Here is a 25600-nt window from a genome sequence, read left to right on the forward strand (position 1 = left end):
CTGTTTATAAAATGTCATTTAACATAGATACACAATAATTAATCTTAATATTTCATTTCATACTGATTTAATTAAAATATAAATTAACTTAGAGATAGCAACAGATGTGTTATACAGAAGATATTATTGGTTTTAATGTTAACTATTAGAATATGGATCTCATTGTGTGTTATATATCATCATTTTAATAGTAAAATGTTTACAAAACATGTACACTGATTATTTTAAAAGTGAATTTATTAGAAGCTAACCCTGCCAGGCACTGAGTGCTCTGAGGTCAAATGGAATTGAGGGTGCTCGTCACCTCACACGAGGCTCTCAGCAGCTCAAAGGATCAAGACCCAAATGAGCAATTAATAATTCTTAAGCTTTCATATGAGTCGGTACAGCAGATAAAGCATGTGGGATGTTCAAGTAATACATGCAACATACTGACAACTTAAGCATCCATAATATTTTGCGGGTGTACTGTACTTTTATAAAGAATGTGCTAACAAATCCAAATGTCTCTAAATCATCCAGCTTGTGTTTACTGTAGCTAATAGCCAACATGTCTTATGGCAAACTACCTCTGAGTCTGCGTTAGATTTTGCTCATATATTCATTTCAGTGTTTTGTATGATGGTGGTGCTGTTGTGCTCTGATTTTGTACTTTGTTTTAACAAGGTCCACCACCTTCACTGCTCTTTCACCGTACAACAAGCTGCAAAGGTCAGTGGTCTTTTGAACCAGCATGTCTGTTTTCCTGTTAGTTAACACAGTCTTGTTTCTTTTGACTTGACTTGTGAGAACAGCATCAGCAATGGATAGCAATGATTCAGTAAGGTAATGTCAAAAATAGCAAAAGAGCTGGGTATTTGTCCCATTAATTTAGCATAGATTAAAAATAGAATAATTTCCCTAAATATTATATTCTATCAGAAATGAATCTTTTTATGATATTTTTGGAAACATGACATAAAATATACAGATATACAGACATACAAAGGAACAAACACTCAGTTGAGTAGCCTAGAGACCCAATTCAGTAAGAATTAACAGCCAACTTCTTTAACTCACAGACTTCCAAAATGGGTCCTCTGCATCTTGTGCAAGGCTCTATAGCTGTCTTTTGTACTAAAGTAAAACCTGAAGAAGGTGACTGCTGTCTCTAAAGAGTGAATTCCTACATTTGGAAAATCTCTCTTAGTTGGCTGATGTTAGTCTTACCTGTAAAAGAAAATTTGGAATTAAGAAAAGAGAAAATACAATGCAGTACTACCTTCAGATGGCAGCTACTTGGTAGTTTTTAATATCCCTTGTCTCATTATTGTTATTTCTCCTGATTTGTGCTTTATGGGACAGATTTTAAAAAGAGCTATGGGTAGGGACCGAGGTGGTTGTTTTCACTGTGAAAATCAATGAATAGTAGTAATAATATTGAACTACCAATCTGGTGCAATTTGATATTGTTTCCATGAGTCCTGATGCAGGATTCCCAACCCCAAGTGTTCAAAAATCGTGAATCAGGTCCCCCAATCATGTGAATAGCTTAAAAATTATGAGATTTTAAAAAATAATACATTTTGGGTTTATTTACTTTCTTGTGTAGGAGCCTTTAGAGTACACATTTTACAGCTTTTTTTGTTTTTGTTTTAAAAAGAAAGTGGAGATCTTCACTTAATCACCTGATGCCAGGAGCTAGGGCTTCAAGACAAACATCGTGAGATTTGTAATAAAATTATGAAAAGTGGCAACATTGCTGTTGACTCTGGAAGGTGATGCTTCAGGAAATATTGTCACAGAAGCAGTATGGAGATAACGAGGTTAGTTCAATCAGGGAGGGTGAGGTGCTCTGCTAGCAGTTGAGGTGTGAACACCAAGGGAGGAGAAACTGCTTCTGTAGTTGGATAGCCATTCACAGTCTTTGTTTAATCCTGATCTGATGGTGTCAAATTTGCAAATGAACTGGAGCTCAGCAGTTTCTCTTTGGAGTCTGGTCCTGAAGTTTTTTTGCTGTAAGATGGCTACCTTTACATCTGCTATTGTGTGGCCAGGGAGGTTGAAGTGTTCTCCTACAGGTTTTTGTATATTGCCATTCCTGATATCTGACTTGTGTCCATTTATCCTCTTGTGTAGTGACTGTCCAGTTTGGCCAATGTACATAGCAGAGGGGCATTGCTGGCACATGATGCCATATATAACATTGGTGGACGTGCAGGTGAATGAGCCGGTGATGTTGTAGCTGATCTGGTTAGGTCCTGTGATGGTATTGCTGGTGTTTTATTTTAAATATCTCATTATTTAGTGCCTTGGTGTTCACACCTCAACTGCTAGCAGAGCACTTCACCCTCCCTGATTGAACTAACCTCGTTATCTCCATCCTGATTTATACCTGCCTCTGGAAATTTCCATTACTTGCGTCTGATGAAGTGGGCATTCACCCACGAAAGCTTATGCTCCAATACTTCTGTTAGTCTTAAAGGTGCCACAGGACCCTCTGTTGCTTTTTACAGATTCAGACTAACACGGCTACCCCTCTGTTAGTATGTCTGTGGTAATTAAAATTATCTATGAAAAGGAACCAATGCTAATATAGTAAAAGGTGCTCACATAACACACAGTGATAAGTGCTTGCACAAGAGAGAGAGAGAGGCACTAAAAGTCCGGTCGGCTCCATGCAGCTCCCGGAAATGACTGGCATGTCCTTGCGGCTCCTAGGAGCAGGGCCAATCAGGGAAGTTCCGTGCGCTGCACCCGCCGCCAGTGCTGGCTCCGCATTTCCCATTGGCTGGGAACTGTGGCCAATAGGAACTGCAGGGGCGGTGCCCACATGCGTAGACAGCACACACCATGCAGAGCCCCCAACCCCTCCGCCTAGGGACCGGACATGGCAGCCTCTTCTGGGAGCAGCACGGAGCCAGGGAGCCTGTCTTAGCCCCGCTGCACCCGCAACCGAGAGCTGCTTGAGGTAAGCGCACCCAGCCAGAACCCGCACCCCAAGCCCCATGCGCCAGGTTGGAACTCCCTTCTGCACCCCAACTCCTTCCCAGATCCTGCACCCCCACCCTAATCCCAACCCCCTGCCTCAGATCGGAACTCCCTCCCACACACGACCTGCACCCCAGTGCCCTAGACCTGAGCCCCCTCCCACACCCAAACTCCCTCCCAGAGCCCATACCCCAGACCTCCGCCTGCACCCCAAACTCCTGCTTGAGCCCACTCCCACACTCCAAACTCCTTGGGCCCAGTCCCAAGCCCCTCATCCCCAGCCCCACCCCAGAACCTGCACCCCCAGCCAGAGCCCTCACCCCCTCCTGCACCCCACCCTCTGCCCCAGCCCGGAGCCACCTCCCACACGCTGAACCCCTCATTTCTGGCCCCACCCTGGAGCCTAGGGGAAGCCCCGAACTTCCACCCCCCCACGGGGCTGTGTGTGGTCTGCAACTGATTTTTTCTGTTGGTCAGTGGCCCCTGATAGAAAAAAGGTTCCCCACCCCTGCCTTAGCCTCTCTATGGCCCCGATTCAGGAAGGAATGTAAACAACAAGCCTAGTATTAGGAACATGAAGTCAACTGGACTTCTCCTGTGCCTAAAGTTAGATGTCAACTGAAGTACCTAGTTTGTTTCCATAACAAGAAAATGAGAATATTACTACTAATTATGTAAAGGGATACTATAAAGACTAGTTAGAGTATGTCAAACACTTTGAAGATGAAACCTCTTTTTATAACTACCCTGAGTTAATACGGTCTATCCACAATATTGCTCTACACAACTGACAGTTCTTCATACAGCTGGTTGAAAAAAATTTGACCAAATAGTTTTCTGTCAGAAAATATAGTTACATCAAAATGTTTTGTAGGAACATGTTGATTTCAGCTTAACTTTAACCATTTTGACTTTTTGATTCTGTCTTAATAAGGTAAAATGCTCTTGATCATTACCTGTTAGGTTCACTCCCTCTGGGGCACCTGGCATTGGCCACTGTCGGTAGACAGGATACTGGGCTAGATGGACCTTTGGTCTGACCGAGTATGGCCGTTCTTATGTTCTTATGTAAAATGTTTTGACATTTTCATTCCCTTTTATTTCATGTAAACTTTTATATTATAATATTTTAATATTATTGTATGTATTGTATTAAATATTTTATTTAATATTTTGTATGATCATCTTTCAACACTTATAGAGCCAAAGCAAAACAAATCATGGTTCCACACTGAATTTTTTGGAATTTCCATTCTGCAGGAAATATCTATATTTTGAGGGGTCATTCGAAATGGCGGAATATGGAAATTACATTTTTCTGACCAGCTCTAGTTGTTAACAATAAGTCTTTATTGCCAACAACAGGCTATTTCATTTACTAACTAATTTACTCTCCCCTTCATGGTACATTCTATTTATACCAGTTGAAGATTTAACTTTGGGTTCCTAATTACCTTTTGTTTGAATGGGAGGAGATACCTTTTTTCCTCTCTCTTTGATATTACTTCTTAAATTCAATCGTTTAGTGTATTCTTTAGAGATACAATACAACTGGGCAGCATTCAAGTGGGAAGGTAAAGGTTTAGAAGAGGGATGTCCTGATTAAAAAAACAAACAAGCAACCCCCCCCCCCAACCCTGACACACCACAAAATTACATGCCAGGGGGTGGCAGATTGTGTTTGCACCGCTGCTCTTCCTCATGAGTTGCAAGAACTCTGTAGTGGTCAGGCTGCTACAGAAGCTCAATCAGCAGAGGATGTCCGAGAGAGGAGCTGAAACAATGCATTCCTGAGATGCCCTGCCAACACCCCCTCTCCAGTCACTACTGTCCAGTGTTCGGACCCTGCTAGTTGGTTATGAAGTCTCAAAGGGAATAGGAAGTGTGGGTCTCCTGCAGTAACTTCCAAGCAGATTTCCCAATGCCCCGTAAAATGCCAGGAGAACGTGGCACAACCTACAGCTGAATTCAAACCCCATAATGAACAATCCTACAGTACATCTTATAACAGTGGGAACAGCTAAACATAGAGGTGACTACATCAGCAAACATAGTACTATGATCCTTAAAATTACCATAGTACTGTACAGAATGAATAAAGGCTTGGTGCTGCAGTCACCCCGTACAAAGAATTCTCACACTGATTTCAAAGGGGGGGGGTCTGCGTATGGAGCAGCTGCAGCATGAGGCACTAAATAATGAGATATTTAAAATAAAACACATAAAGTGTATAGAAAGGGAGTGTGCAAAAACAGAGAGCTGGAAATCACAACTTCTGAATTCTACTCCTACTTCCACCATTTACTCAATGTTACTTGGGCTAAGTTGGTTAACTTTTTCTGTGCCTCAGTTTACACCAGGAGTTTGGTATTATTGACATAAGTCACAATACACCAGACAATCCTGTAAGTGCAGCAGTAAGCCAAGCAGGTTTAAAAGCTCATGTTTCCCCTCCTCATTCAGCAGTTCACCACCCTTATAATCCCTGCCTTCATCCCCCACATCTATTTTGAAATGCCTGTGGTAGGACTGACTTGAGAGTTCAACCATGACCCTCACGTGGTGAACAACCCCTCTTTTAAAGGGACAGACATTGTTTTTCAACATATCCTCTGGTTGCTTCCCCCCAAGCAACTATCATCACCTCTGTCTTGTCTGGTTTGAGCATCAGCCAACTAGCTCTTGGTCAGACTCCGCAGGTACTCAACTAATATAACTGGTATAATTAATTCATGTGCTTCAGGATAACCATCGTAATACTGCTATTTGACCAATGAGTTGATCACTGTGTCCTGGTCAATGAAATGATCTGGTCAATTAAATCAATCCTAGTGGTCAATTTGAAAATAAAAACCTTGTTACTGAGATAAGTTTGTGTAATTTGAAACAATAGGCTGGTTGGCATCCATTCTGTCACCCTCTACTCTTTGATAACTTTATTCCTTTAAATGACAAATTAATTTATTCCAGTAAAATAATGATTTCAAAACAGAAATGATCTATATGCTTATATAACAAAAGCATTCATATTATTTAACATATTTAATGTAAACCTCTTGCTTCCCATAATCTCCTTTGTTTGCCATCCATTGGTGTGCTATGTCTAACTTAGGGCCTGGTCATTGACGAATAACAATAATAACTTGCTCTTATATAGTGCTTTTTATCAGTAGATCTCAAAATGCTTCCCAATCTTTAATGTATTTTTCCTTGCAACACCTGTGGAAAGCATGGCAGTGCTATTTTCCCCATTTTACAGATGGGGAACTGAAGCAGAGAGAGGCTAAGTGATTTGCCCAAGTCTATGGGAAGTCTGCACAAGGAAGCCTTTTAGGGCCTAATTCTTATTTAGAATAAGGCCTCTTTACACCACGTTGGCAATGGAAAGGGGTTTTGAAGTGAGTATAATTTTCATTTATGCCCACTTTTAGACCCCTTTATGCTACCAGAGCAGTGTAAAGAGGCCTTTGTGTAAATGAGAATCAAAGGCTCAAACTGTTAGAGCCTTGTGGCACAGGGCTTGACATTTTTATTTGTCTACAAAGACCATTTACATGTCTACATTATTACTATCTCCATGTGCTGTGGAGATAGTAATAATTTTGGAGCTATATACACATACATAGATACATACTACTGTTACTAAAATATCATGGTTCCCATGCTGTTTGTACATTCTTGATTTTGAAAAACTGGTTAGGATCTCTTTTTACTTCTAGGGACTTCAACAGGACTGATCACTCATTTTGGGTAGAAAGTACACTGTATTTTCCAGTATAGTATCTGAGGCTGCAGTATCTGGTGTGTGTATTGACAAACAATTCTATCCCATATATAGTATTTATATAAATATTATATTCGTATGTAAAATGTGTAATATGCGTGAAAATTGGATTCTTAGCTATTTTACTGCAGACAGATTAACTTAAACGGCTTCAGTGACTCAATAGAGTTTTGATAGTCAGTGACCAGATTCAAATGAGCACCCAATAAAAAATGACATGTATTCCGTTATAGTCTAGCTCAGAGAAGCTTAGCTTTTTACAGTAGCAGAAGATGAAAATGCATTATGGAGATAAGCAGTTGACTTCCTTAGGCAAGATAAAATGTACTAAAAGGAAAGGCAGAAAAGAATCTCTGTATGTCAAAGACATGGTCTGACTCTGTACCTCTTCCAGGATGCAAGTGCTTAGCTGTGATTAAAAGCAGTGTCAATGAAATATGAATGCATTTTACTATTCCCGACCGTATAATATTACTTGATATTTAAAGTGCCCCATCCATATCTAAGGAAGAAGCATGAATGAAATTAATAAAATAGATGAAGATAAGGGAAGAGCTTGTGCTATGCCCTCTATATTGTAGCTGCACATTTCAGTAATGTTCCTGATACAGTCTGTATGGGTATGATGCCGTTGTCATTAAGATGTTTTGCTCTGAGTCAATTTCACTTCAGAAAGTAAATATTATGCCAAAATAACAATGTTATCCTTGCCCCCTTTTAAAGGAATAAATGAACCATTTCAAATCAAATCAGAACTGACCCAAATGATTATTATAATGCTTACTAATATTTATTTAGATATTGTAGCATTTGCCATCTGAAAATAGTAAAGGACTTACAAACCTTAATTAAGCACCATGACCTCATTGAGGCAGGTAGGTATTATACCTATAATACAGTTGGAAAAAAATGATGATCATGCAAAATAAACAACTCATCAGGATCCTGCAGTGAGTCAGTTTCAGCGCTAGGATTGGAACCCAGGAGTCCTGTGAGGCCCCTCCCTTTCTAACAGCTAGATAACACTCCAGACACTGAACCTGAAAAAAGAAAACCCTGATCTTTATTGCAGTTTGTAAATGTCTAGTGAATTTTTTATAATTGTTTTTAAAAACCTTTACTACTTGGCTTTAGGTGGAACGAGGAGGCAGGGTATTTTGACAGTATTGTCTTTCTTACATGGTTGAAATGAGCCAACACTAAAGAGGGTATTTGAAAGAAAACCTGTACTTGTGAAATTTCCAGCACAGTTTCTGACAAAAGGAGTCTGGATACAGGGCCGGCTCCAGGCACCAGCGAAGGAAGCAGGTGCCTGGGGCGGCACTCCGTCCGTTATTGGGGCGGCACATCCAGGTCTTAGGCGGCAATTCGGCGGCGGGTCCTTCACTCCCTCTCTTCCTCTTCGGCGGCAGCTCAATCGGGTTTTTCTTTCTTTCTTTTTTTTTCCTTCGCCGCTTGGGGTGGCAAAAAAGCTGGAGCCAGCCCTTGTCTGGATAAGCATCCATACACTGAACTGAAATATAATAATACAGTCCTTTGCACGACTCCAGCACCTTCTCTAGAAGGCTCTCAAAGCACTTTGCAAACATTAATGAATGAAGCCTACTTAAACCCTAGTGGCATTATTAGCTCTTTTGTACAGAAGGGATAACTGAGAATAGAGAGGTTAAGTGACTCCCTCAAGGTCACAGCAAGTCAGTCTCTGGGCTCTGATCCTACAAACACTAAGGCAGGAGGCTCTTATCATGATTTATGTAAGTAGTCCCACTTAAGGTAAGTTAAGTCAGGGCCGGCTCCAGGCACCAGCCCACCAAGCTTGTGCTTGAGGCGGCACCTGGAGGGGGGCGGTGCGGCACTCCGGCCGCCGGGGAGAGCGGGGCCATGGCCGGGCTCGCCACCCTACTCCCAGGGCTCCGGCCGCCCTCCCCCCCGGCGCCCTCCCCCCGGCGGCTGGGGGGAAGGCGGAGCCCCCACCGGGGCTCGCCTCCCTCCTCCCAGGGCTCCAGCCGCCCTCCCCCCGGCCGCCAGGGGAGAGAGCGGAGCCCCGGCCGGGGCTCGCCGCCCCAGGCAAAAAAGCCAGAGCTGGCCCTGGTTAAGTACGTGCATGTTTTCAGGATTGGGGCCATAGTCCTGTAGTTTGCCAGAAGCTGGGAGTCGATGACAGGGGATGGACCACTTGATGATTGCCCGTTCTGTTCATTCCCTCTCAAGGACCTGGCATTGACTACTGTCAGAAGACACAATACTGGGCTAGATGCACTACTGGTCTGATCCAGCATGGCTGTTCTTATGTAACCATTAGGCAGTGCTCCCTCTTTTGCTAATTAAACATCTATGTTGGTAGTTTAGGAAAAATTCTAATTTTTAGTCACTTTAATTTCCAAAATTTATGGGTTTTGATTTAATATAAGCAATATTTTACTTAAACACATCTGCACCTGCAGATACTGTGTTTCCTCTAGATTGTCTGTCATGCTTTATGTGGGAAGCTAGACTTCTAAAAGAAACAGTGCTGTCTTATAATCTTTAATCGGTTTAACCTTTCCAGGAACACATGGGCTGTTTTAACTGGGTGTGATATTATCTAAAAACTTTTATTCTTCAAATATTGATATTATTCATAAAGTGGAATAAAATTTAATTATTTTGGTGTGTAAAGTAATAAATGACATTGTAAATGAAAATCAAATGCAGAGAGCACAGCTTCTAATATTTACTGATCAGGGAATAAACCACACATTAATTCTTGTCTAACACTTTTTGTTATATGGAGTGATTTGCAAAGAAGGCTTGTTCTGTTTGTTAGTTTTAATGGTATAGAGGAGTAGGTGAGGGAATTATTTTCCTGAACTTGAGTTTCTGAGATTATTGGGTCACAAACCTTTATTTAAAGTATTATTTTGTATTTGATTTGGAAAATCCTAACAAAAACTTTCTTTCAATTTGACTGAAGCTGCTATCCATTATGTAGTAATTACATAGGAGCTCATTTGAAATACAAAATGAAGTCCAAAATAAGAATGGATAAGAATTTATAAAGGTAAAGAGGGGAGGGTGTGTCTTATTTTTGGTCTAGAATTGCTATTGCTTTTGCCAGTAAAAATAAATAAAATCAGCTGTTTGGAAGAGGCAGCCAATCACTGTGTATGAATCTTATTTTTTTCCTTGGCAGTCTCTTTCAGCCACACTGTATTTAGACAGAATCACACATTCTGTGCATTGTACATGATAAATGCCTGGATTATTTATTGTAAACAAATGTTGTGTTGATGTTAAACATCATCATCAGCCAGTATAATATCATGGAAAATCATATACGTGCACCGATGGTCTAAAGAGGCAGTAACAAAATAAGAGTCTATCAGTCACAGAGCTAATAAAGCAGGAAGCAAACAACACAGGATAATAATCTTAGTGAGGATGACCATCGGCTTCACTACATTCATTATAAAGCAATCCTATATCTTCTAGGTATGTAAATACAACTCAGGGAGTATTCAAAGTTTGTTTTAGACAGAACATATAGACCCATGTTTCAGTTCTCCCAAGGTATGTGGAAAAATTTAACTGGAATGAACCCCGCTCGTCTCTTAATATTCAATTAAATCAGTTAAATTCAATTCCAGGCAAATTTCTAACTGAAATCAGTAGTAATTATGCTGATGTTAAGACTGCAGTGTCAGGCTTTATAGTAGTGTTTGGAGGATCAGAATCTCTCTGTTTCTCCTCATAGCAAATAGCAGATAAACCTGTTTCTTAAGTGATAAGTTCAATAACCTGAAATTCTCTACAAAAACAAATAATTCATTTGACCTTAACATATTCCTCAGTTTTAAAACAAATTTTCATTTATTCATTTTCAGAGATAGATAAAACCACCAATAATAATAGCAAATGACCCAATAATGTTTGTCAGAGTTCTATAAGATGGCCTAATTGATAGAGAGTATTAGAGTGGGACTTGGGAAATCTTGGTTCTGTTCCTGGCTTGGTCACTGGTCTACTGGGTGGCCTTGGGCAAGTCACTTTACCTCCCTGTACCTCAGTTTCCCCAGCTGTAAAATGGCAATAATTATACTGATTTCCTTTAGAAAGCACTTTGTAAAAGTGAGATGATATTGTTATTTTATTACAAGCTCAAAGAAGATGTCCAGTTATCAAATTGTTCCACAGCCCTGGAAACAGAATTTTTTTTTTTTTTAAAAAAAATCTGTTTATAAAGAGAACACTGTTGGAATGGTATAAAGTTGTATTTGATTAATATTTAATGGAATTAGTCTGCACACTGGAAAAAAATATTCTAACTGCACAGCAAATTCATTTTTATACACAAATAATAACATATCAGATTAAAAAAAAATAAAAGAGATGACTTGGAACCAAGTTCCCAGAATATAACACTATAGAACTTTAGGACGTTTGAAATCTGGACCTGAATTTGCAGCTCTGATCTATCCCTAACCTGAAAATAACCAACAATAAAATCATGATCTGCAAAGTATTTTTTTTTTAAATTGGCCTTGTTCCATTATTTTTATTCCTTATGATGTGTAAAGAAGGCCTGAAAGGTTATGTCTGCTTTTATTGAAAGTCGTCCCCCCCCCCGCTTGTTTATTGCCTTATCAGGAATGTGAGGTTTAGTCTGAATTTTGATGGAGGATGTCTGGAGCTGGGATGTTGAGTGTGAGCTCTACAATCATAATTGAACCTTTAACAAAAACATCATTTATCCAAAATGTTAATTATCCATTGAAGTTCGATATGCTTTAATAAAAGCAAACAAAAACCAAAGAGTTTTGAACAAATCCAACTTACATTTCCTTCCCCTCTCTATTGCTTAACTTTTACCCTTTTGTACTGATACTAGTTCTCCAGTTCATGGCTTTGCAGCCTAAACAGGACCTGAATGGCTGTTGTAAAACCCAAGCCAAAAAAACAAACCAAATCAAATCAAACACTTTTTCCACATTTTCAGGCCTCATATAAAAAGGAGCAGAAACCCTTATTCCCCTCCCCCTCCAACACCCCCAGTCATTTTTAACCAAAAGTACATTTCAATAAGAGGAAATGTTTTAATGTGAGAATTGCCAGCTATTAGCTCATGTTGAGCTCTTTTGTTACAATTAGGAGGAAAATGTCCACGTTTTGTCCTTAGATTTGTAGCAGATTTTCAAAACAGGCTCACATTCGTTAGCATCTAAAAAGTTACATTCCAAAACAAGTTCTGAAAACATTGACACGTTTTGTGTCCTGTGATGTGATATGGCCTGACAAATAGCCACACATTCTGTTTGGACTGGACAGGACCTTAACATAAAAAGACATTGAGAATGAATAAATGTCCAAAATGTTTGAATTGCTCCTGAGCATGTAATCTCCAAATTTCGAGTGTCAATCTCCAAATTGTTTTCAGAAGGTTCAGTTTCCTTGTTAGAAGGGAAGTGAGACCATAGGCTGTCAAAGGTTCTTTTCAGTTTAATGTGGGTAATGTACTCTCACAATTCCCTGGTGGGATAAGTACTATTAAATAAATATTCTTTGCTTTTTGTATATTTCGTGTTACTTCCTTACCAGTTATATAATGTATAGTTTAGCAAAACCCTGAAGAATGTTTGGAGTTACAAGTCTTCTGTAAAGCAAATAGCCAAACACTGGAATGATGCAAACAAGGCACTTACCATCTGAGAGAAGTGTTAACACTTTATTTACATTTAAATTAAAATGGAAACTTATTTATGTTTTATGTTTCTGAGAGGTGTGTGGTACATCTGCAGAGGTCTATTGTTTATTCATGTTGTAAATCCTTTGAAATGTGTTAAAATGCTTCCCACTCATTATAAAAATCCTGCCACCCATGGATTAGGACTTTGATGTCACCAATCCTGCTTCAAAGGGTTCTTTCAATGCTATTAATCACAGTTTAGCCTCTGAAGATATAGCCAGAGAAAACATTTGGACATCTTGTGCTAGACTTGCTAAAACTTTAAAATATATGGTATGTCTTGCATATGTATGCACAGTCCGCATCACTTCCTCTCTCTTCTCTGAACCTTTATTTTGTAAAGTTATTTTGTTATTCTGCAAATAAAGCTGAAATGTTTCGGGTGATTCATACTGTACTTTTAAAAAATGTAAACATGTCATTCAATTGACTCCACAGCAAAACAATGTGGTTTTGACCAAGGAGTCCAGTCAGTCTTTAAAAATCCCAAAAGACAATAGCATTCAGGATTAAGCAGGCCTATGTGTCCAAAGCTCAAAAAAAGAGATTGTTTTATCATCTCTTTAATTAGTTTGTGATTTTAGATGCCATCTACGCACATCAGGGCTCCATGTGATTTCTTACTAAATAGCTTTATTTCTGCTCTTTCTCTCTCAAAACTTTGAATGATTCACTGATAAATCAATTACTAGCAATTGAGCTGTTATGCCTTTGTGCTGCTGCTTTCATCAACTCAATATGCTACGGCCAATGACATGCCTCCTTATCACCGACTTTTTTCCTCTGAAATCAACACTGCACCCTGGTACCTCTCTTTTGTTACCCCTACCATTGCTGAATGCTCAGTGATGTGGAGGATCTGTGATTATCTGGGTTCAGCAGAAGAAGTGTGGTTCTATCTGGTAGCATTCTTAGTGCTGCTACTTAGACTGCTTTCTCACCTTTCAGATTTTCCCTTCTCTCAGCGAAACAGCAACTGTTCTTTCAATTTGTGTTTCCATCTCTTTTAACAGGTAACTTGGCACAGGCAAGAGCCAGAGTGACAGCAGCATCTAGGTCTTTGCCTCCACAGCTTAGTGCTGGGCGCATCAAGGTTAGTAATATTATATTGCCTGGAGGCATTTGCAAAAGGGAAGAAATTTAAGTCAGCAGATATTATTGTGGAACTATAGACAAGATATTCAGCTGCTGTAAATCCACAATGGGGCAGATTTATATCAGCTGAGAATCTGGCCCTATTTCAGAAAATATTCACCTTGATCTGGATTACTGTATCCAGTTTTGGTCACCAGCCCATTAAAGAGTCCAGCAAACACAAACAGATATGGTTAGAGAAATGGTGGAATTTATATATGACAACAGATTGAAAAGACTAGGGATGAAATATTGGCTCCATTGAAGCCAATATCAAAATATTCATGGACTTCGGTGGGGCCAGGATTTCACCCTGGGAGTGTGTAGCCTGAAAAGGAGATTTAATTGATTGGAATTTGGTTGGAGTATTCAACATTATGAAGGGCAAAATAGAAAACTGACCCATTCCTCTGCTTTATCCTGCCTTTAAGGCAAAAACATTTGAAAGAGATGGACAGTCAATGTGGAACCACTAGGGTGACCAGACAGCAAGTGTGAAAATGGGGACGGGGTGGGGGCGGGAATAGGCGCCTATATAAGACAAAGCCCCAATATCGGGACAGTCCCTATAAAATCGGGACATCTGGTCATCCTAGGAACCACTGAAAGGACATGCTTCTTAATGGAACATATAGTGGAGCTATGCAATTAGTTGCTGCTAGATTTCATCAAGTAAATACTGTGGCAAGATTGTAAAAGGATGCGATAATTTTCTGACCATTAATAACATTTGTTGCACCAAGCTCAGGCAATAAGGGAGAGAACGTTTATGAGTCAGGTTGATAGTATTAAGAATTCAAGAAGTTACTCCTGGTCCTTCCCTATATATTCTAGCACTCTGCTGGCCAAGTATATTACTGGTTGGGTTTTGTTTGCTTGTTCTTTTGTCTATGCCTACAGTACATATTATTAATAAATAGTCGTAATAATAGCTATATTAAAATAAGTTTCCAGGCTTGTTTTGTTTTGATTTTTTTCCTCTGGGCCTTTTATGGCCATTCATATATCATCCTGGAGCTTGTACATTCACTATACCTGCAAATATAGACTCAGATTTCAGAGATTTATTCTCTCACTGGTATAAACTCGTTTAGTGCTGAAGGGAAATACCCTATCGAATTTCCTTGCAAGATAGCACTTACACCCATATTGTCTTTCCAGTTTCATCTTCAACCACCGTTAGTCACCTCTGCATACATTTTACTGATTCAGCGTGGGTGGATCAGAGCAACTCTGTCTTGGCAGCTTTAGTAAAAGCATTCCGTTAAACTAAATAATATTTAAACTATTTATATCCAAATCCTTGAATTGGATTAAAAAAAAAAAAAAGAACCAATAGATGTGCAGAATGGGATGCTGGCCTATGTGATTGAAATAATTTAGAGTCAGGTCTTAGTCCATGCAACTATTAGAGAAATGCATTTAAAGCTCCATCTGTAGAAAGAAGAAGACTCTAATGGGTGCTGTTTTTGTTTTTTTCTGTTTGGGTGAAGAGGCTGTTTAGCGTCCAACACTAGGGCCTTGTCTACATGGGAAAGTTTTACCAGTTATTATGATATAGTTTTACTGCTATCCCCCCACCAGCAGCAGCCTTGTGGACAGTCTTATTTCAGTGTAAGAGGATTTTTTCAGTTTAACTTCCCAAGTGACGTAAGCTAAATGGAAAAAGACCACTCTTATACTGTAATAAGGGTGTCTGAACATGGGATGACTATGCTGGCTTAAATTCACATCTTAGTTTCTACTAAAAAAATGTTCCCATATAGACAAGGCTTTAAGTAAACTTCACACCTGCCCTTTCCTCAGGCATTGCAGACCTTGGGCCTGATAATCATTTACAGTCAAGAGTGGAAAGTGCCCTTCAGTGGGTGTAAATGTAACTTTAAGGTGCTTTTACATTGCCAGAGCAGTATAAAGAAGGCTTAGTGTAAATGAGAATCTGGCCCAATGTGTCTGTCTACCTGCTTATAGTAGCACCTTTGGACTCAGCACACCCAGGTGGGCGTTCAAGATGGATTCTTTAGAAATAAAATGACTGTAGGAAGAGAAGCCTGTTTGTTGTACTGACCTTTATGGTACATCACTATTGTGAGACACATTGCATCCTTAAACCTCTTAGAGGTAACACTAATTATAGTAGCAACTTTTCCCTATCCCCTTTGCCTAAATGTCCAGAGCTCAATAGTGTGGTCCTGTCTCCTATGTGACCTTATTCTGTAGTTCAGATAGGAATGCTCAAAATAGTTGCCTGGCCAAAATAGTTCTGAAACTCTTCCCCATCCCTCCAATGGACATCCATGCTGCTCTGATCAGAACATTGATATTTGTTATTTATATTATCACTTGAACTCCCAAAACGTTTGATGTTATCTGTGCTGATGAAGCATTTCTCCTGTGCTATGTTACAGGGTCTTTCCTTTAGCAACTTAAAAATAAATACCATACTTCATAGAGATCTTTTTCTCTATTGATATAAGATGCATACACAACTTTGGGCAAGGGAGAGCATCACAGATTATAAAACCATACTGTCACCTTTAATGGAATCTAGTCGCCTTTGAACCATCTGTATCCTAAATCCAATCTTTTCTTTTGATTTCTTTCCCAATATAAAGTCTGTTGTCTTGATCTAATACTACTTAGGGCTTCATTTCCTTTATATTTTGCATGCAGTCTCCTAAATATCTCCTCAAGGTAAGACACATAGTTACTTTATTGAGAACAATAATTTTTCTGCAACTATTTTTAGAGTTAAAAAGAGTGGTCTTAAGCTTTGGAAATGATCAGTGAAGCAAAGTCCAGTAAGTGTAGCCCATGTGCTGACAACAGCATTATTTGGTTCAAATATTCATAGTTTATCCAAATGCCACCTGTTCAGAGCAGATGGTAAACTGCCACAGAGCAAGTTAGCACTAAGCTGTGTGCTGGTTGTTTTGTGTAATTTTGTTGAGCTGTAATAGAGCAACACAATCTGCCTGTGATTGGTAACCCTGGTTATTTTCATTCACAAATTCTGGTTTGATTTTCATAAGAACAGCTGTATTGACAGTATAATTGAGATGTGCGAGGAACAATATACTTGCTATCCATATCTACCCTCTAAAATTAACTTTGTGTTCTATGCTGAAATGCCAAGAAGGTGGTATTTTGAGCAATGGCGGTTCAGTTGGGTGAGACACAGAATTGCTGGGCCTCTAAACAGTCACAGAGGGTAATTACAGTAAAAGCTGTGTTATCCGGCACTTTACCAACCGGAACGCTCTAGAAATCAGCATTTCTGATATCTCCCAATACAAATCTTCAATAGGGTTGCAAAGAGTCCGGATCTGGGCAGCGCTCACCTTGGGTGGTTCCCAGCAAGGGGCGACATATCCCTGCTGCTTCTGGGCAGTCGCCCCTTGCTAAGAGCCATCCGAAGTGAGCACCACCTAGATCTGGCACCCCAAAACCCCTTCCGCTCCCTAATCCCCTGCGCCAAGCCGCCTCGCGCACCCAAACTCCCTCCCAGAGCCCGTGGCCTGCACCCCCTCCCATGTCCCAGCCCTGAGTCCTCTCCTGCACCCAAACTCCCTCCCTCCATTGGTAAGTATAACTCTTAGTTAACCAGAATTTTTGACTAACCGGCATCTCCCATTTCCCCATAACAAAGCTTTTACTGTAATAGCAATCCCAACAGTGGGTAGGCAAAAACTTCTGTGATCTGCGCCCTCATAATCTCCGACATACTATTTAATTAACTGACAGTGGTAATTTTTCTGTGCATTACAAAAACAGGGCAGCTGTTTTACAGTTTACTTCCTGACCTTCTTCAACATTTCATTTTATTTACAGGAAATGTAAAAAACAGTCAGATTTTTTTCCTCCCATTTTTTTTTCCTCCCAGCGGTTTGGGGAGGGAACTCTTTTTTTTTTTTAAATCAGTTTTCAAGGTAAATATATTTTAGTGAGTGCTCCATGGACCAAGAGCTGTGTTACCATGCAGAGAATCCTAAACTGAGACCCTGACTCTGTGAGAAGTGTTTAGCAATCTGTGATGATTTAGTAAAAGGCTGGATTAACAGGATTGGAGGGAGTCCTTGTCCTGGCAGGAAGATATAGGTGAAGTACACTTTGTTGCTTAGGGAAGGGGGTTGAGACAAGACCCAGCTATCAGACAGGAGTAATCAATATTGGGGTCAGAGAGATGTCACCCGTACTTTATGGGGTCCATTGAAAATCAGCAATTGCCTAGTCATTGCTATTTATACCCTGTAGTTGTACTTATAGGCATGAGTCCTTGTCTGTGGTTAGGGGAAAACGGGTTGTTAAACTGTATTTCACTGAAATTCTAACCTTGGCATTTTAGTTTATAGAAGAGAAGAGTGATACCTATGTGGACTTTTTATGTAGAACCTTTCATACACGAGCTGTCTCAAAGCACATTACAAGGTAACAAATTGGATATTGGTAATACAAAGGCAAACATGGCAGCTGTGATGTGGTCTGTTATACCTCATAAACAACTTTGAAAATAAGAAAAATTTTAGTGAAAGAAGTAATGCTGGCTGGTACACTGAGCTTATACCATATGTTTCACTAAGGGCTAGGAGATCTTTAATATCTGTATAGACAGTCAGCAGATTTGGGAAGAAAGGACCTTTGTTTTTAAAGGATGGCACTTCAGCCCTCATTGCACTGTCAGGAATGAGTATATGAGTGGAAATCTTGGAGTGGAACTGTAACAATAAGGGGTAAAAATAATAAAACAGTAATAAATGCTTCAATACATAGCTTGGAACCAAAGAACCTATTGTACTAATCTTTCTTTTCTTCCTTCAAGATGTTCAAAATCGTTAGTGTTTGGTTTTTTTTTTTAATTGTTTTTAAACCAACTTTAAGTAATTCTTGGAAACATAAGAGAGCCACAAATTCTTAGTAAATTTGCTGAATGGATTCCCAGTGTTTTCTCTGCTTTCTATTCACTACTTTAGTAATTTGGTGATTTGGTACTTTGTTTCTATACTGTAATGTAGTGCTCACTTGAGAGGTGCCAATGATACCCTGTGGAGAATAAGTAGCCTGCACATCCTTCAGATGGTCACTGTTTTTAAATTCTCTCAGCACAGACAAGGGCAGAAGACACCAGGTTTTGTTTCTGCAATGCTGCGTGTGTCAGATTTTAGTTTTGTACAACCCAAACGAGGGGTTGCGTGGATCTGGGTTCCATTTTACCTGAATTATTAATATTTGAGTGGTTCAGATCAGAAGATTTGGGTTTGCAAAACCCAAATCCAAACCACGGTGAATGAGATCCAAGTTCCATTGCATCAGAGCGGACAATGCTCAAAGAAGGACGGGGATAAAAGATTATTATCTGGGCTCTTCTCTGTTGTGAAGGACAATGCTGACAAATGGATTAACAAGACTGAAATTCTGCAGGCCAAGTCCTGAGAGCTGCAGAGCACCCACAATTCCTATCGAAGTCAGTAAGAATTGAGTGTTCAGCACCTCTTAGGGAACTGGCCCTGTGTAAATATAGGTCTCTAATGAACTATTGATAATGTGTATATATACACTAAAGAATGATCTTGATAAATATTGTACTTTGCTCTCAGATTTGGGATCCAAGACGGTCTGTAAAACACCACTGATGTCTGAGTTTATATTTCCAGATTGACACAATGGAGATGATGCGACATCCAGAGGAAACAACCAACATGAAGAGGCAAACCGTGGCTTCTTATTTTAGGGTATAAAATGTAATCTTTACAAAATGCATTTTGATTACTTGAACAGATGATTAATCTAGTATTTGTGCGGCTAAGTGAGAGCGGTGGACAAGAGAGTATCTCTTGTTCACTATGATGCCTCCCTAGACCTACAGAACTCTGACTCTTTTTCTTGCTCTTTCTTGTCACTTGACCATGGTGCTTCTCAGAACTGGCCAAAAATCTACTGGCACTAGGATCTAGGGCCTGGACAGTGACTTGCAGTCTATGATTTCATAACAAGCTGCAGTTGAATATTCTCCCTCTAAAACACTATGGGCCAAGAATTAAGGCCCGTTTGAGCACACACAACTGAGTGTGCAGTTGTATTTGTGCGTACAAATATTATAATTGCAAATACCCAATTGTCCTTGCATCTTTGCTTGTGCAAGTGAGCTACTTTTTAAAAATACTGGCCATATGTCTGTTAATAAATAAGTAAAGTCAATCCATTTTTGCAAGCACCATTACAGAAGATAGAGGTAGTCAATCTGTCTGTAATAATTCTGTGATTGAGTTAACATAGGCTGTGCAGGTGAATTTATTACAATCAAATTGGTACAGAAATGGTGGGGTGGTTATTAAAAGGGAGTCAGGTCAGAACACTCCTAAGATATGCTGCTCCTGGGTTACTTTTTTTGGTTTCATGTGGTCATTGTAGGCCAGCGTAGCCTAGAGCAGCTCCCAAGCTGCTGAAACACAGCACATAGTGGAAGAAGTGTATAGCACAGCACTAGGATCAGGGCAGTTCTAGTGGAAGCTTTATGCCACCTTGGCACACTAACCTGCCTGTGTTCTGTGGATTCTGGCAGTACCCAAGGATTTTGCTCTTTATAGTGTTCACAAATATTTTGCAAACTGATCCTGATTTCAGTGAAGTCTTTGTTGTTCAAAATTGTTTGCTGGATGATTTGGAGAAACAGTTTCCTATGGGTTGTTTGGAAACTGTTCAATTCAACTATTCACTGTTAGAACGAGTGATTGTTTATCTTAGGCTACGTCTACACTACGGGGGGGATCGATTTCAGATACGCAAATTCAGCTACGGGAATAGCGTAGCTGAATTTGACGTATCTGATCCGACTTACCCCACTGTGAGGACAGCAGCAAATCGACCGCCGTGGCTCCCCCATCGACGGCGCTTACTCCTACCTGGGCTGGTGGACTACGCGCGTCGATTCGGGGATCGATTATCGCGTCCCGATGAGACGTGATAAATCGATCCCCGAGAGATCGATTTTCTACCGCCGATCCGGGCGGGTACTGAAGACCAGCCCTAAGTAATATGTTATTGTTTCTGCTCCCTGAATGGTTGACTGCAACTTTAAAGCAGGAACATAATTAACTGTCTTCTTGCTCACAGCCAAATGCCAATACTGTTCATTCACAAATACACTTGTTTGCATGTAAATATAGGTATTTGCATACAGGCCAGCCGTTTCTTAACCATTAATTAACATCAGGGGTGAAAGCAACTTAAGGGACTTACTGGTATGCAGGGCCAGGGTCCTGAAAAAAGGGGGTGGGACCCTCAACCGGAAGGGGAGGGGCTTCAGGCAGAAGGGGCGGGGCCTTTAAATCCCTGGGCCCTTTAAATCGCTGCCGCTACCCTGGGGCTCCGGCAGTGATTTAAAGGGCCCAGGGCGCCAGCTGCGGTAGCAGCAGCCGGGAGCCCTGGGCCCTTTAAATCACCACTAAAGCCCGATGGTATCGGTAGCGGCAGTGGCCGGGAGCCCCAGGGCTCTGGTGATGATTTAAAGGGCCCAGGGCTCTGGCCACTGCCGCTACCCCAGGGTTCCAGCAGTGGGGCTCTGGTGGTGATTTAAAGGGCCAGGGGCTCTGGCTGCTGCTGGGAGCCCCAGGCCCTTTAAATCGCCACCAGAGCCCTGGGGCTCCCGGCTGCTGCCACTACCCTGGGGCTCTGGCAGTGATTTAAAGGGCCAGGGCCCTTTTAAATTGCTGGCCTGGGGAAGCTGCCCCCACCAGTATGGTCGGCTATGTACCGGCTCTTGCCAGTACACCATACCGGACTGGACCGGTTTACTTTCACCTCCGAGTAACATCCATTCACAGGAATGTTTTCAAATAGTGACTAATGAGGAGGCAGGAACCTTATTAAGTTGCATATGGTATTTTTGAAAACCAAAAATGTTTTCCAGTATTCTGCCAGCTCTTGATTTTATAGTTTGGATTAAGCTTCATAGTAAAGAAATTATTATAATTGATTTACCTCCAGACTATTAGTTACTTTTACTTCAAGCACAATAATCGGTTCAGACCTTGTCTAGGTATCCTGGGGTATGTAAGTCTGAGCATGTCAAACTCTCTAAAGATTTTCTTTATGGGGGCCTGACTTGGCAAGGTATTTTACGTATGTGAGTGTAATTTTAAACATGTGAGTAGATGCTGGGACTATATTTATTGCAGTCCCTGGAACTCTCAGTTAAAATTAGAGACATGATCAAGTGCCTTGTGAATGGGGGCCAAGATGTCGCATCACTGATATGAAATTGCCCTTTCCAAAAGCACTGCTTCTGTAGTTTGAAAGTCCAGAAATTACATGACACTGGGTGGTGAACTCCATTTGTATTATGTATTGAACTGTGGCTCAACTTGCCTGAGGGCAACCTAACATAATGCTTTACAGACAGCTGCCCTGTCCAGGAAGGAAGAACTATCACTAAGAATCCATCAAGACTGCAAACTGGGGCCATTCAACTTTGATCATCTCTCAACTGTTGCCCCACACCTTGAAACAATATTTTTTCTATATGGGAACTTGTGGGTGTGGGGGCAGTGAAGGCAGGGGCAGGGCAAGCATGGTAGGCAGGGGTTGAAGCTTTCAAAGTTAAGCACATGACATAGAAACAGAGACCCTATTTAAGAGCAGGGTGTTGCTCGGGGGGGGGGGGGGGCGGAGAAGGGCTGACCATCATCACATGTAGGAAAGACTTGCAGGAGGATGAGAGCAGGAGTGAATGCCTAACCTGCACCACTGACAGGCCTCATACTCACAGAAGGGGTGAGATCAGGTCAGGGGAGGATGCACCTCAGGACTTCTGTCTTCAAAGATCTGTAACTCTCAAATGTTTTAAGGGTAAAGTTTCTGTGGATAAGAAGTTCCTTTGCTAAGCCTGTGTTCCTTGCTGGCCTGCTATATTGTTCCTGGATTGGTTGAACTAAAAGCCCAGACTGGCCACAGCCTAGATCAGGGGTGGGCAAACTACAGTCCAGGGGCCGCATCTGGCCCTTCAGACATTTTAATCTGGCCCTCGAGCTCCTGCTGGGGAGTGGGGTCAGGGACTTGCCCTACTCCGGTGCTTCAGCCGGGGAGCAGTGTCGAGGGCTTGTCCCACTCCGCGTGGCTCCCAAAAGCAGCAGCATGTCCCCGCTCCGGCACCTACATGGAGGCATGGCCAGGCTGCTCCGCATGCTGCCCCTGCCCCAAGCGCCGCCCCCGCAGCTCCCATTGGCAAGGAACCGTGGTAGGCTGCTGCTTCCGGGAGCTGCTTGAGGTAAGTGCTGCCCGGAGTCTGCACCCCTGACCCCCCCCTACACTCCATCCCCTGCCCCAGCCCTGATCCCCCTCCTGCCCTCCGAACCCCTCGGTCCCAGCCCGGAGCACCCTCGCCCTCACCCCAAGCCCCAATTTCATGAGCATTCATGGCCCACCATACAATTTCCATACTCAGATATGGCCCTCGGGCCAAAAGGTTTGCCCACCCCTGGCCTAGATGGAACTCTGGGGAAGCATACTGGGGGGGGTTCAGGAGGTCTGAGACACTGATTTTGGGGTCTAGACCAGCTGAGTGGCAGTACCTAAATCCTAAAGAAGGTTGTCAGACAAGAGGTTTGATTCTGGGAATGTGCCGTGTAGACCCAGAACTAGAAACAGTGACTAGACTCTATACAGATCAAGTTGGCTTGGATTAGCATGGGATTCAGTCATTGGATCCACTTGCGACAGATTGGTGACCAGACAATGGGGTACTCAGCCAGATTATAATAGTACCCATGTTATAGAAGTATCCATGAGTAGCAGATATTTTAATTACTTAAATATATTTTTCATTCTAGTAAAATTTGGTATGTTCTTTGTTATATTGCTTGGCCAAATATGATGGATGTTAGAATTCGTCAAAAGTTTGTAAAAATTGAATTTTTCAACAGAAAATGTCTAAATGGAAATTTGCACCAAAAATCAATTTTCATCAAAATTTTTAGTGTGTTCCTCAAACAACTAAAAAATTTCAGTTTTCAATAATTGTTAAAATAATTTAGTTTTTGTTTGTTTGTGGCATCTGAAAACTGGGGGTAGGATTGGGACTGGTTTTTGGATGTTTGGCACTTAGGTAAAAATGAAAAAAGTCAAAGAAAAACTTGAATGAAAATGAAAAAAAAATTAATGAAAACATTTTCTTAGAAAAAGAAATAATTTCCCAGCCTTTATATGTGATATCTTCAGGCATATACATATAGTTATGGATATTTATTGCTTTAAAATAATTGTACTGGGGTCTCTTGTCAATTGTATGTTTTTTTTTGCTTTCGTTGCTAGTATTCTCTGATGGATCTTTTATCCAAAATGGTGGTTGGACAGCCTCACTTTGTCCGCTGTATTAAACCAAATGATGACCGAGAGGCATTGAAATTTTCCCAAGAAAGAGTTCTAGTACAGCTACGGTACACAGGAATTCTAGAAACTGTCAAGATACGTCAACAAGGTTATTCTCACCGCATCCTCTTTGAAGAGTTTGTGAAAAGGTAAAACAGGTCTCTTTTTGTAACATGATTCTCCCTTCAAAACTCCATTCAGTAGACGGTGAGTTCTTGGACACACTGTGTTTTGTTGCAGAAGATTCAGTAAATGTTGCATTTTACACCTACGGCCTGATTCTGCTCCCAGTTGCAACACTGAAAACCGGCATAACCCTGCTGAGGTCAATGAAGTTACACTGGTATAAAACCAGTGTATGTGAGACCAGAATCAAGCTCTTAATGCTCTATATGAAAAAATGTTCCCATCGTGTGTCCCTGTGACATGTGTAAATGAACACTTGTGTTACAAGTACAGAGAAATTAATCACCTTTGACCATTATAAAAAGACATGGTTAGAGATGGAACTAACACAAACCTTTATACAAAATCTCTCAGAGCAGACTGTTCAGTCTTGTCTACACTAGAAAGTTTTGTTGGCAAAAGCTGCCTTTTGTCGACAAAACAGGGGAGGTGTACACACTACAAAGCTATTTTTGGCGGCAAAACAAAACCACCTCAATGAGAGGCATAAAGCTTTTTGCAGCAAAGTTAAAGCAATAAAGTGTCAGTGTAGACACTGCTATTTGTTTTGTCGACAGAACTGGCTTTCACCAGTATCCCATAATGCCTGCCATGACCACTTTGTTCACTGTTTTGATCTCTGCTGCCATGCAGGCATGCGCCCCTCCCCTTACAAAGCTCCAAGTATCTGACAGCTGAGCCTGCTGCTCTCTTTGGGGAACAAAGAGCAAATCATTAGCGTGGAATGCTCCTGTTCTGCCCTGCACTAGGAACACAGCAGCAGGCAGACTGCTGGTGTGGGGAGTGTGTGGGGGTCTGCTGTGCTGCTGTGACATTCCTCAGCATGGAGGGCTCACAGAGCTGCTTAGGACGCTGCTCCAGGCAGCTGAGAGAGTGGGAGAACTCAGAGGGAATTACAGAACCGCAGGCAGGCAGGCAGAGCGGCTGCTTTGGGATAGGCTGCTGTGCCGAGCAGAGCTGGGGGCTGACGTGGGGGGTGTCCCCTCCCCCTGCCTCCTGATAGGTCGGTCAGCCTGCTGTCTTCCCTGTCCCAGACACGCCACTCTCCTCTCCCTCCGCCCACACACTTCAGCTGAAAAGGGGGCTGACAATCTACTAGGATGCCCCTGGAAGGATGGGATTGAGAAACCTGCATAATGTGACACCGTACCTGCCCCATGAGGCATTGCAAACCCTTCCCAAAGCACCCTGCGGCCAGTTGCAGAGTGGGATAGCTACCACAGTGCACTGCTCTCTGTGTCGATGCAAGAGCTGTTAGTGTGGATGCACTCTGCTGACACAAACACCTAGTGTGGACATGCAACAGCGGTTTTAATTAAAGTGCTTTAATTAAAGCATCATAATTTTTGCCGGCAAAACTTTGTAGTATTAGGGTTACCATACGTCCGGATTTTCCCGGACATGTCCGGCTTTTTGGGACTCAAATCCCCATCCGGGGGGAA

The 25600-nt window shown here is 41.4% G+C and overlaps 1 protein-coding gene across 1 annotated transcript in view; it reads left to right on the forward strand.

Annotated features, from left to right (window-relative positions):
- The window catches only part of MYO3B (myosin IIIB), a 245837-nt gene that overhangs the window by 129857 nt on the left and 90380 nt on the right, over nucleotides 1-25600 (forward strand). The window contains exons 22-25 of the mRNA XM_026647772.1: nucleotides 667-711; nucleotides 13490-13569; nucleotides 19262-19339; nucleotides 23916-24121. Of these exons, the coding sequence (XP_026503557.1) occupies nucleotides 667-711; nucleotides 13490-13569; nucleotides 19262-19339; nucleotides 23916-24121 (409 nt within the window). The remainder of the gene's footprint in view (nucleotides 1-666; nucleotides 712-13489; nucleotides 13570-19261; nucleotides 19340-23915; nucleotides 24122-25600) is intronic.

Source organism: Terrapene carolina, unplaced genomic scaffold, assembly GCF_002925995.2.
Source record: "Terrapene carolina triunguis isolate 2854851 unplaced genomic scaffold, T_m_triunguis-2.0 Scaffold62, whole genome shotgun sequence".
Classification (NCBI taxonomy): domain Eukaryota; kingdom Metazoa; phylum Chordata; order Testudines; family Emydidae; genus Terrapene; species Terrapene triunguis.